At 31.5% G+C, this 13,880-nt stretch overlaps 1 protein-coding gene across 1 annotated transcript; it reads left to right on the top strand.

Moving 5' to 3' along the window:
• Positions 1-1,331: 1,331 nt before the first annotated feature.
• On the top strand, positions 1,332-13,217 carry LOC132716671 (centrosomal protein of 72 kDa-like; the record flags this gene model as incomplete). Its single annotated transcript, XM_060699990.1, is given in 13 exon segments — positions 1,332-1,457; positions 3,513-3,640; positions 3,906-3,943; positions 5,635-5,789; positions 6,377-6,535; positions 7,401-7,526; positions 8,744-8,790; positions 9,384-9,600; positions 10,194-10,354; positions 10,649-10,862; positions 11,497-11,711; positions 12,357-12,471; positions 13,103-13,217. Coding segments are annotated over 13 exon segments (1,754 nt in total), but the record flags the coding sequence as incomplete, so codon positions are not given.
• Between the last annotated feature and the right edge of the window lie 663 nt (positions 13,218-13,880).

The raw sequence follows: 13,880 nt of genomic DNA, 5'->3' as shown, positions 1-13,880 counted from the left end.
GTTATTGCCCTTTGTTGATTTTCTTACTTTATTTTTGTCCTGGTCATTTCTCCTCAAGTATGAAAGCTATGGACTTGAAACATCATAGAATGATAGATCTTATTGATAAGAAGTGCAGTGTACAGAAACTGCTGCTCTGCACTTATTATTTTTTTAGTTATTGCCCTTTGTTATTTTTCATATTTCATTTTTGTCCTGGCCATTTCCCCTAAACTACATTGTTCACAAGGCGACACATCCGACTCGCGGAGTTCTAGTTGATGTTAAAGCATACTTTATAACTTTTTTCGGCTTCAGTGCACATTTTGTTAATTGACAAAGCACCAAGTCAAATTGAGAGTTTTACAGCATAAACTGTGTCAAGGATTGTGTTCTTTGTAAGAATACAGTACAAGATACAATATAATGTATGATGAAATAGTTCCCTATTGATTGGTATTGATTTTAAGAAGTTACTGTACCTTGATAACAACATGAAAAATATTGTTTGTTGATATAATAATATACATGCACATTATAATTAAGTGGTTGTAGAAAAAAATGTATTTGCCTTTAAAAGAGAAAAAATAGATACATGATAATATATTATGTACAAATAAGTATAATAAATTTTGTTATAACAGACATAGTGTTTTTGTCATCTTTATTGATACCACTAATGTTTAAAACCAAACAGCTTTGCACCTTGTTGTTCTAATGTATTAGTTTTGAACAGAAGCTTGAAGTTAATTTATACGTCCATTATATTGTATGTTTTGTGAAAGACATTATGACATTATGCCCAATATATATCATGTGATCGATTATAATTGAGAGATTTCAGATGCTATAATTTGAAAATTAATTGCTTCAAAACTTATGTATGTGCCAAGATGAAACCGGTTTGTATATCTGAAAGACTTAGGTTGGAAATCTTATTTCACTGGTTAAATTTTCTTGATTTACACTTTGCCTTTTCTAATGATGTATATCATTATTAAGGTGGGTAAAAGTTTTATTGAAATTGTCCGAAACTCGGGATTTTACTCTCCAGGGACCTACACTTTTCTGCATTTCTAAATGGATTATGCTAGATCTATCTTGTTTCTACAGATTATGCATAATCCAGGTACATTTACATAGTATGTAAGTGAGAAATAAGAGTTATATCTGCTGTCTTCTTAATTAATAACACATTCTAAGTAACAAAGCATTATTTTATTACAATAGATAAGCAGATTATCAAAGGTAATGCAGATTATCACCATGTTGCGCATTATCCAAGATAAATCTACGATTCCCGCCAAAAATAATTTAGTTGTGTTGGCCAGAAATAGTGTTGTGCAACCCATACCGACTTCGGAATACCTTTCATTTGTCGGATAGTGCACCTGTCCGAATTTGTTTTGAAAACATGGCGCTGACACTCACCGAGGACTTGATACGGAATCGTGTCGGCTTGCAGCATGATAATTTAGGTAAAGTATTTATTTGTTTTGGCAGTCATTTCACAAATTATTTTGAATATTCATCACCAGATTTTTATTATTCGATTATTTGCATTTCATCATGAAAATAATTTTGACAGACGATTTTAGACAGGTTTTTCATGAAAAAAATCACAAAAAAATGTACCTATTTTTTTTGGTTGTGCGTGTTGTTATGTATTATTTTTCAATTAATTTGAAATTTCGTGTTCTCTATTGAATGCATGCATTAGTTAATTTCTAAAATGAATAATCTTGTAGCAAACCTAATGGCCTCCCTAAAATTTCGTTAGAGATGCAAGTCCAGACTTGTTGACCAATTGTTGGTAAGGAAAGGCTATAATCCTGTGTATTGATATTCAGTGGCGATAAATAGCCATAAATTACTGATGTGCAAATTTATTAAAGCCAAACCTATGAAGTTGAAGCACATATTTATTTGTTATAATAGATTAGTTGGGTTGTCTTCAAACAATTTGTGATCCTTTTACCAAAGTAGGTGATAATGAAACTCAATAAATGAAAACAGACAAATTTTGGAATTTCAATACCCTAGCACTTGTTCAGAAATTTAATATATTTTTATAAAACTGATTTGAAATTTAAATGGTTAAAGAACCCAAAAGTTTAATATCTGGATACATTATAGTAAAGACTTGATTGTAACAAAAAAAACAGGTTTTAAAATGAGAAGTTAAATTTTCACACAAATAACACAGTATTAAAGAGTATTAGCCAGTCCATTAGGTTATATTTGAAAACTGTGGTTTAACAGTTAAATGCTGGGTAATCCAACTGTATTTGTCTGCGGACAGAAGTTTGGATCACATTATTTTCAATGTGAGGTATTGCATGCATATGACTGCATGGGAAGTCAATAAGACGTACGTGTGGGTGAAAGGGCATTTTTTATTGCAATTAGATTTCAGTTCATCAAGGTGTTCATACAAAATGATGGAAATATTGAGGAAGAAATTATTGAATTGGCCAGAATCAAAGTTATCTATTATCAATCTGTAAAAGAAAATATAATAAAATATTAAGATGTTATCACCAATAAGAAAAAGATTTTATGTCCAGATAATTATGATACATGAAAATAATTGTCAAATGATAACACTGAGAGTTAATACTGTTGATTTAATAGAAATCCAGCCTTATAAAATATGTCATTGTAAATAAATCTTCTTTTAAAAACAAATACATTTATGAGCTGGTGTGAGGAAGTCATAACAATTATGGGAAATTTATTTAAAAAATGAGGACATTTTAACAGTTTTGTCAATCGGGAAACTGATAAAAAGACGAATATAGAACAGGTAAGCGCATATTAGGGTCAGTTGTGACCAAAACTATATATCAAAGTCACCAGTGTTTTTTGGGTCTGGACTTAGTTTTGGTCGCAACTGACCCTAATATAGTCCTGGCACTATTACAACCTCCTTTGTTTGGAATAATTTAGACAAAAATAATTCTAAAAAGATTAACATTATTTGGCCAGGAAATATTTTTATTTAAAATGGAATTTGAAAGCCTAATTTTTTCAGACACTCAGAAAATAATGAAATTTACATTTCTTTGGTTCTAAACTGATGTTTGAATAACTATTGTAAATAATTAACCAATTTGGTACTGTCAGTTAGGGCCAGTGTACAATTTCATTCTAGTATATTTTGAAAACCTAGAGCTGGATTTTAAGTGCTCATCATGCACGTTCAGTGTTCACCGGGGAAAATTTGATTAAATGTTTGTTTATGGCTTTAAACATGTAACTTCAATTATAGCATCGAAGATATTACATTGAAAATAAATTCATTGATGAGTTTTACCTTCTTTTGAAAAGGTCATGGGTCATATTGGATTCGTGGCAGTTTAACCTATGACAAAGTATAAAACTAGTAGTCATAAAATAAAATGATTAAAAAGCATTGACAAAGAAGCTTCAAACTGTGTATATAGATGCACCTTGATGAGTTCTACCTCCTGAATCATTTTCAGATTAATTGCACAATTATTGTCCCACAACTGTCATTGTTTTTATTTCAGAGGATGTTAAATCATTGGCCCTGCCAGGTACATATCATGAGAAAGTTGTCAGCCTTGGTTCATCTCTACGAAAGTTTTCCAGACTGAAACATCTCGATCTTTCTAGAAATAATATATCTAGCCTTCAGGTAGGTAACATGTTTTGATGACCAGGTTTAATTTCATTTGACTAATATTTAAGGGACCATCAGAGATAAATGAAAAATCATTTGAGTTCGAACATTTAATCCTGTGAATTAATGGATAGTACTACAGCAAACATTAAATATAGCATTCTTTAACTGAATAAAGATTGACTGTGATATACTAGTATTTGTCATCCTATTGAGAAATTCATTTTAGAACTTCATTTTAAATCTCTATTTTAATTGAAATTTTGTCTTGATTTTTCAGGGCTTGGAACACTTAAAACTTTTGGAGAAGTTAAATCTGTATCCTTTGAAATTTAAATTAGTCATTATGACACTAAATAACCACACAAAATCTATTTACGAGGGTTGTCCACAAAATTTGTGCACTACAGTTATGTCGCGAGAGTTTCTGATAAAAAGGCATGAATTATATATCACTCGAAGGGAAAAACTGTCGCAAATAAGAAAACAAAAGAAAAAGCTGTGTAACCGGTGTCGTAAAAAAGAATCGTCATACAGTTACCATAGTAACGTAATACCGGCCCACGACAAAAATTTGGGTTAGTTCATTAATTTGATGCATCACACAATCCTTTAAATACTACATATAAATGCTAAAATTCAGGGGAAAGTGTGTGTATGTATTCCTGACATCACTCGAAAATATGATAACATTTGCTCAATTGTAACGGTCATAAACAAATATTTCCGTGTGGTTGTCAATACTGTCATTACATGAAAATGTCAATAGCTAAACGTCTGGAAGTACGGACGATCATTAAATTTTGCACAAGCATTGGTAAAACACCAACAGATACCTACAAAGAACTTAAAATGGCAGGGGGGACCAGTTCATTGTCATGATGGCTGGTTTATAAATGGCACAAACGCTCTGTAGAATGGAGAGAGTCGGTAGACGATGAAAACCGATCAGGCAGACGTCCGTCCGTAATGCCGGCACATGTGACGAGGGTTGTCCATATATTCGTGCACTGGTGGAATATGTTACATGTAGGTTGCATAACAACAATAAAAACTACAAAATACTTTGCAATAATCATTCCTCTACTGGCAGTAAAACAAGTTATGACATAAAAAGCAAATACCACTTTACAAGCAACAAAAATTAATGCAATCAAAGTAATGAACTAACCCAATTTTTTGTCGTGCGCTGGTATTACGTTACTAAGGTAACTGTATGATGATTCTTTTTCATGACACGCCGGTTACACAGATTTTTCTTTTGTTTTCTTATTTGAGACAGATTTCTGCTTCAAGTGATAAATTATAATTGATAACTTTTTATTAATAACTCTTACAATAATAACTGCAGTGCAGGAATTTTTTGGACAACCCTTGTATTTAAGTTTATTGACCTACTGCGTTCTTATTAAATACAATTCTCTGTTTTGGGAATATCAAGATGAAAATGTGAAGTTGGTCACCCAACAGTACAATGAGCCTTGTCAAAGTGCAGACTGTGGATGTGCAAACTGGCTTGGTCCTTACTGCTGGCAAAGACTTAACACAACAGTTTTATCAGTCGGTCTCATCAGGGTAAAAGTTAAGGTATGTCAAGTAAGAAGTGCTGTATTTCTGGATGTCTTAGCATGGACTCTTATTTCTTTAATGAAGCATTCAGAATGAAATCAATCCTTCCTGATACTGTCCTTTGAGAATCATTTGTAATACTGTTGACTGCAATATGGATTTATTTGTAGATTAAATATTGAAGAAGGAATTTGTAACTTTTATAATTGGGTACAAATTTAGTCATAGAATTTGGTTTTGGGTTATTGTCATCTTCACATAAAAATGTTGCAATTACATTTACTTTCATACTTGAATACTTCAATTAGGAAAACAAAAGCAAAACAAAAACAATATTTAAACAATTACATGTACTTTACTCATAGTCTCACATTTATTTATTCTTATAAAGTGAAACTTATTGTGCAGATTTGAAGTTTTGTCCTTAACTCATTATTCAGTTACTATAATAACATAGAAACATTAGATGAGTTGAAGAAATTAAAGTTCAACCCCAATTTGAAGGAGTTAGATCTGCGTTTGAACCCAGTGACTCGCACAGAAACAGATTATAGGCTGTATCTAATACACATGCTGCCTAACTTGCAGAAACTTGGTATAGTATTTTATAACAATTTAACTTTACTGTTTCCCAAATACACTCATTTTTGGATATTTTACTACAGATATGTCTTTAGTACCCCAAGGTTTTACATGCAAAGAGACAAGTTTTCAAGCATTTATCTAAATTTAGGCTTTTTCTATATAAAACCAATAATGCTGAATTAAGGGTTTGCAGTTGTCTGACATCTTGAACTTGTACCTGTGTTACTTTTGTGTTCTACTTCTCTTACTGATAGAGTTCTGAAGTTCAGTATTACCTAAATGAACCAGAGTCTACACTGACCAAATGCTGCGTCAACAAAATCTGAATTCTAGTTACTTGTCTGTTTTCATCTAAAGCATTTCTTAACTTGTTCATATAATATTTATATAGTAAATTATTGAAAATTTCCACTTGTCTGTACAGTCTTTGGGACAACTTCAGCAATACGGACAGTTGATTTTGCCATTCCTGAAATGTTAACATTCTTAGTGACATTGATGATTCAACTTCAAAAAATGGTTAAGCTAGACAATGTTCAAATAATTATTTTTGAAAGTCATTTTTACACTATTAAAATGTTATTATATTACTTACAGATGACCGTAGTGTGCGGGACAGGGAGAGACAAGGTGCTCTTATACATTACAGTTCTAGTCAAGCTACTGAAATGACAAACCACCCAACCAGAGAGGAACCTCCGTCCAGAATCCCTAATCCTAGAGCAGAACATGTTAAAACTATGGGTAGTGGAAGAGGTATTTCAAACTTAAGACATCTGTAAAATTAAGCCTCCATATTTGCAATTTTCAGCCTTTTTTTGTTACATGTATGATAAAATAAACCATTTATTACTCAACTAAGTTTGTTGTTTGAATATATGATATAGGAAAGAGTATCAGAGGAAAGAGTATCAGAGTAACGGTTTATACAGTCTTATTACATTTATATAGATAACATAACATCAGATATATACTAAGATAAAGTCTCACTGCAAAACAGTGTTGTCAGTTTTTAGTTTCATTCTTACCTAATTGTTCAGCATAATAATTTACTAATATTCAGGGCCAAAACACCATTTTTGGGGAAGGGGCCTCAGCCTTTTTCTTGGGGAAAATATGCGTGATTTTGGCATACTTTGGGATAGGGGTCTCAAATTTTAACACAAACTTTTAACAAGTTTTTCAAAATAGAGAAGCAAAAAGCACTGGGAAATACTAATAAGGCAGTAAAAGACCTTTTTAAAATTCAACACCATCATTTAATTTTGTTCTAAATTCTATGGGAAATTTCTAAAGACTGTAATGGGGAATTTTGAGGACCAAACTGGGGAAAAAAAGAGGCTAGTTTGGTAAGGGAAGCAGCCTATATTCGGCCTCTACAAAGAAGGGTTTTTTTGGCCCTGAATATATATATATAAAAAGAGGTCATTTCAATATTATACATCATAGGGATATATCAAATATAAATATTATCAATAATCAAATGTTTTTTTGCTTGCTTTATTTTGTAATGTTTGATTTTGTCAAAGTGTTTCCTTGATGCAGTCTATATAAACTGTAAAAGTATAATTTCAGTTTTTAAATTTGTTATTTTGTGAGTTATTTGATTGTATGTATACAGTTTTAGATGATGATGATGTTGAGATACTAGATCTGATAGCTAGAACCGGAGGTGATTTAAGTAAACCACGTCCATTGACAGGGTCTAATGTGAAGGAACCTTCTGTAGAAGATTATTCCATTGTTGGTAAGTGTCTGTATTATCTTAGTCCAACTAAGTAATTGTGCCAATGTACTATGCTTTGAGACATTGTGATATTTTGTGTAAGGGGAATATCTCCCCTCTAGAAGCAAGTTTCTGACCCAGAACAAAAATATCCCAGAAATTTATCTTTGGCACATCAAAATGTTTTGACTATGTATTATCTTAAACTTAATGTATGATAGCCATTCATGTATATATTTTTTATCCTCCATTTGAAAATTATAAAAGTTATGAAAATAAGTGCATACTAGATGACACCATTCTTTTCACAGTGTAGAAATTGTCACAAAATGTTTAACAATTTCAATTTGTAATGTAAAAAAACAACTTTTTTATTTTTATATTGTAGTATTTTCTATCATATTGTATTTATTATATATAATTAGGGATGGCAACGAGTAACCGGTTAACCGAGTACTCGATCGAACGTCCGAATATCGGTTAACAAAAATGATATTCGATTACTCGGAAAAAATGTATAATTTCCATTTTATTTGCTTTTTAGACAGTTTGGTGTATCCAATTAGTTCAAAAATTCGGAGATGTGCATATACCTTCATAAATACCTGTTAAATGCAATCACAACTTCCTTGCAGAGGTGCGAAAATGATACCATAAATTTAATGAGGCGATCAACAGTTTGACACGCGCACATGTGTCGCTTACGTCATCCGGCCTCTTATGATATTAAGTAACCTTTAATTGTGTAACACAATGCAGTTTGTACCAGAATCTTGTTTTAAGGTAACATTTTTGAAAACAACAAAGGGCCGTATTGCTATTATGATATGATAATTAAGGTAGTATTTAGTCCCGGTTAAACTTTTGTTGCCGCCGATCAGTCTATTTTATTACAAGAAGAAAAAGATGTTTCAACTGCTTAACATGTTTTAAACCTGATATTTCATTAATTAAAATGTTCTAAAGCTAAGTATAATGTCGTTGATTTAATTTTAGTTAATTTGTCTCCTTTGCAGTCCTATCTATAGTTACGAATTCTATGAATGTAAATAGAAAACGAAAGTAGCATACGGACGGTGTTGATAAATGTGTGATAATCTTTGAAGATCATTGGAAATCGTCCGAGTAACCGAGTACTCGATCGGAAAAATGACCGAGTACTCGAGTATTAATTTTGGTATTCGTTGCCATCCCTATATATAATGTACATTGACTTTAAATGTGTTAAATATTTTCAGGTCTGAAGAAGCTTTCCCGTCAGCCGGATGATTTACCGGAACAACGGGTAAGTTTATCCCATCAGGTTTCTCTGTAACAATTTATTGTTGCATGGTTTTATTATACTCTTATCATAATAGTCAGCCATATGTTCTTCTAAAAATTATTAATATTTTTGCTTTTTTAATGCAGATTATTTTTGATACATACTAAAAGTAGTCGTAAAAGATAGCAAATGTTTTTAAAAGTACATAATAAAATTTTCCTGATTTATCATTTGATTGTGAGTATAGTGTGATATTGTTTGTTTTAATTGTGTTAACTTTTGTGAAGAGATAAAATGTAGCAATACTTGATTTTCGTGATAATGTTGTGGATAAGTTTGCGCATAGGACCTCCACATGGTTTTTTTAAGGACCATCACTTTTCTCAGTTTAGGTGTCTTTTCATTCAAGTTTAAAAGCACTAGTGACATCAATGTATATCATTTAGATATAATTATGTCATTTGTTGCGTATGTTTAATGCAGTGTTTGGTTACAAGCAATAAAACTTAACGGTTCTGATAAAGGACTCTGGTGTAGCATCCAACTCAACTCCTCTGGCTTTTGTAGATTATATTATAGTTAAAGACCAATTTATATGATAAAACTACCAACAGTTTCAGCCAAAGAAGAATAAAGTACCAACAGAGATGGATGATGTTATAGCAGCTTATAAGAAAAAGTACCCAAATATACCTGATGTTGAATTGTTCCCACCCTCAGATAATGATGGTCCAGCCAGGAACAGAGATCCTAACCTAGAGTTTGATGATGAGGCAGATGCTTATAATAAATTCAAAAGTCATGGATTCTTTACTCCAAACCCTGAAACAGGTGAGTGACTTACCATGTTTATAACCTATGACTCTAGGAGCATTGTCAGACTGGAAATAAAACCAAGTTAATTTCACTAAGTTTCCAGTAAATTGGTATAGAAATTTGAATCTGTAGAAGTAAAGAGCATAATTATGATTTGATGTAAAAATTGTTAACCACTTGGTTTAATGTGGTCATATTGTTCAGTTGTCTGATACTCAACTGGGTGATCATTACTTGAAGCCATAAAAAGGTCATAACCCTGTTTCTTTATATGGAAACAGAACTGGTAATTTCCAGAAAACAGACTTGACGATATAAGTTTAAACCTAAGTCTGCTTGCTACAACTGAAACTACCTTATTGATGACTGCGGACCAAGATCATGGTCCGCACTGTTAACTCTTCATTCTGTTCTTTTTTTAAAATGATGAATGGTTTTGAGAGATTTTAAGGTGGACAAGCCTATTTAGGGCAGTTAATGTGATTAAGTTGAATAAACTCTAAGCTAATATCACAATCAAGCTAAAAAAGTATAGTTAAAATAACCATTTAATTATGTAATCTAAAAATGTGTACAAACATATTGATTTGTTTTGGTTAAATGAATAGCTGATGATGTTGAAGATAATGGTGCCAGTTTTATTATGGCTGAGAGAGACTCGTACCCAGCACCTCCCTCCAGGATACAGCTAGAGAGAACCAGAGGTGCTGACCCTGACGAGGATTTAGACGTGGAGCCAGGACAAAGGCAGTCATATAGTAGGAGTAGGGTTAGTTTATTAACTTTATTTACAATGTTACTATTTATAGTATTGCAAGAAAGACAAAATATTAGCATTGGACTATAGCTTTTCTTCTTCCATACCTGTTTTCAAAAATGTAATATGTTAGATGGCTGTGTTAATAAATTATATTTAATATCACCATGTACATAATAAATTATGAACTCTCAACTCTCCCAGAAAAGCCCCTCACAAAATGAACATGAAATGTGTTGAACCCAATACCAGGTGAAGTGCAGAAAAATATTCAGTGTTCAATTTATCTCTTATATTATCTTTCAGAAAGACAGTTATGATCAACCAAGAGCAGAGAAATATGAAGAAAGTGAGCAGCCAGTACAAAGAAAGGCTCCTGAAGAACTTTCAGCCAGTACTAAAAATGTGCCTTTAAAATCTGAGAACCCAGAATCTAGATTGTTCCTCTTCCAGATACTAGACTTGGTTGATCGATACTGGAACGGATCCAAATCTTTACACAAAAATAATAAATTTAAAGGTATGGTAGAATTTGAACATTGTTTTATTTACAGAAGTTTGAAATTTTTACCCATTTATCATGAAAGATTTAATTCTCAAATTGGAACCATGTCTTCTTATACAGAAAAATAGCTTGATATGCAGTGTCAAGCTGGAGTTAACTGGAAAGTAAAGGCTCTATATTTGTTGCTTATTTTTTTCGTGTTTCCATATTGAAATCCAATAAATTTTGAATGGCGTGTTCCAAATTCATAATAGGAAACTGAACAAGTTACAGTAACATTATGCTTATATCTTTTTTATTGTCAAGTTGAGCTGAATTGGTAGATATTAAAAAGATTGACTTTTCAATGTTCATTGACTTATAATTGATAATGAAAGATATGTAGGATAGAAATATAACAACTGCATAAAATATTAAAAGACTCTTCTTTGTCACTTGAACATTAATGAATTATGATACATTTTGAAGGATGACTATAGCATTTTCTGTGAGTCAGGTAGGCTATTTAATATTAATTACACACATGAACTGGACTGTAAAATTAAAAACAATTAAGGGAAAATCTAAAGTTATTTTGACTTTGACCTGTGCACCCACTATTTATGCTTGGATGGGCATAATGTAACATTAAAACATTCATATATTTCAGCATTAGCATATGGAGCTGTAGATGACTATTTTAGATCACAGGCTGAAGACACGAGTAAACTTGAAGTAAAACAGTTAAAAGATGAGCTGGCTGAAATACGTAAAGAAAATAAGCGATTACGACGCAATGAGGACTTGACAAAATCCAGTCTCGAAGATAACATGGCAACTGAGGCACATTTGAAAGCATCGTTACAGAAAGCTTTCACTGATGTTGTAAGTCTGGAAGTTAATACTTAGAGATTTTGTTAAATAGATTTTAGGTTTTATCAAGTATGAATATGTTAACTTAAAGTATATTGTTTGAGGCAAACAAATACTTTATACTTAACTTAAGGTGAATACTTAACTCATTTATGTTATAATCTTGTATGACCTTTTATGGTCAATTGCCTTGAAACCAAACTCTATCATGCGCTCATTACTTTAACAGATACATGTTCTATTGAAACGCAATATCCATAAAACAGTACTGATGTGTGCATACTATTAAGAATGGAGTATAGATCATATTATCCTGAAGCCATGGCCATGAGTGTAATAAACAATATAACACTAGTGTAACAACACTTTATTAATGTGACATCATTTGTGTTATATAGAAACATAGCGTAAAGGCGCGATATAATGTTAGCGTTACACTATAGGTGGGTCAATGAAAAATTACTCTTAGCTGAAAACCTTTATTATTATTTTCCAAAAGCTCGCATAATATGATTTTATTTAATAAATTGAGTATTAAAATTAATACTCATTCAGTAACACCTACTTAAAGAATGGTTCAGTAATATCATATGTAATACGTATGCTTATCTGTAGATTGAATTGTAATCTAACTTGTTTATACTTTAACTATTTCAGGAGATGTTGAAAGATAAAATTCAGTCATATGCTGCTGAAAATAAAAGATTACAACAGAAAGTACAGAATCAAGACTCCTATGGTAACACCACAAACTTAAATCAAACACAGCTAGGTAAGACCATGTTTAATTCAACAGTAAATGATATAGGATTATGGAATAGAAAAACTTAAACTTTAGGCAACTGACAGATATAAAATTTCCCCCTTTTGAAAACAGGGGTTTATAAACACTGTTTTTTCTTGCTTCTATCATGGTCTGATTTTGACTATTTAATTTAAAAGCATATTTGAAACTTCCAAAAATGAAAATTTTTTTTCCCAAAAAATTGAAAAATTTACATATCCATTTTAATTTAGCATGTGGGGTTAAAAAAATTGTTTTTATCATATATGGGTTTTTTGACAGACACGGGCATCAATACATGATCCCTTTTTTAGTCAAATGTAGACACAAAAACTTTTAACGGGTAAAAATTTTTTGCACACAAGTTTTGTCATAAAATTTTGGAACATTAATCTCAAAAAATTATTTCCAGTCCTGTCATGTCTAAAAATCTCACTGGTGTCCCTTTCATAATTGGCTATTAAAATTCAAACAGGAATATACTATAGCATGAATAAGACTATACCAACACTGCAATTTCGCAATACTATTGATTGCAATAAAATAATGGTTATAGTATAATTTCAAATGTGTGAAAATAATAAAGTATTAAAAGATTTTATCATGATTTGTATTTTAGATGAATTACGTAATCAAAATGAAAAGTTAAAGAGGGAGATAGAGAAACAACAATTCCAGGTAAAGCAGTTTAAACAGCTCCAGGAATTGTCCAGTATGCTACAAGAAAGTCACAAGTATGTCAAAGCTTCTTTTCATTTTCTTTTGCATAATATTTTTATATGATAAATATAGTAAGTTCAAGAAAATTGTTTTATTTTAGTTTAATTGTATAGGAAGGTATATGCTAATAAACACATTGTTGAGTCTGTTGCCGGAACCAAACAGAACTGAGCAAAGATTGTTAAGTTTCTTGCTTTTGGTTATATTGGCCTCTGTGGCTGAGTAGTTAGGGTTGCAGGCTTTGAAACTCTTACTACTTAACTGTAAGTCCCACCAGTTGGCTTACAGAAGATTAGTTGTTTTACTTGTGAGCCCATTTCTGCATGGAGGGGACATTTACATCCTTGTTGGGATACTGCCATATTTCCTTTACATTGTTGGTGTTACTTAAAGCTCATGTTCATCTTGTGAGTCCTTTTTTGCATGAAGGTGACCTTCGTGCAAGGTGTAACTTAAACTAATAAAGCTTGGAAACCAATATATTTCCTTTACAATTTTGGTGTTACTTAAAGCTTAATCAATTATTTGTATGAGGGTGAATAAAAAAACGTGGACTTTCATTATAATTTAAAAACTACTCAACGAAAATCAATGAGATTTTGTACACGTATTAAAGTAAAACAATTAAATTTTAAAAGAGTAATATGGTTTAAATTGATGTATTTTATTGTGTTTAA

This window comes from Ruditapes philippinarum, unplaced genomic scaffold (assembly GCF_026571515.1).
Source record: "Ruditapes philippinarum isolate M1 unplaced genomic scaffold, ASM2657151v2 ctg4415_1_1_1_1, whole genome shotgun sequence".
In the NCBI taxonomy this organism is placed as follows: Eukaryota; Metazoa; Mollusca; class Bivalvia; order Venerida; family Veneridae; genus Ruditapes; species Ruditapes philippinarum.
This window is presented reverse-complemented; position numbering and strand designations above follow the sequence as displayed.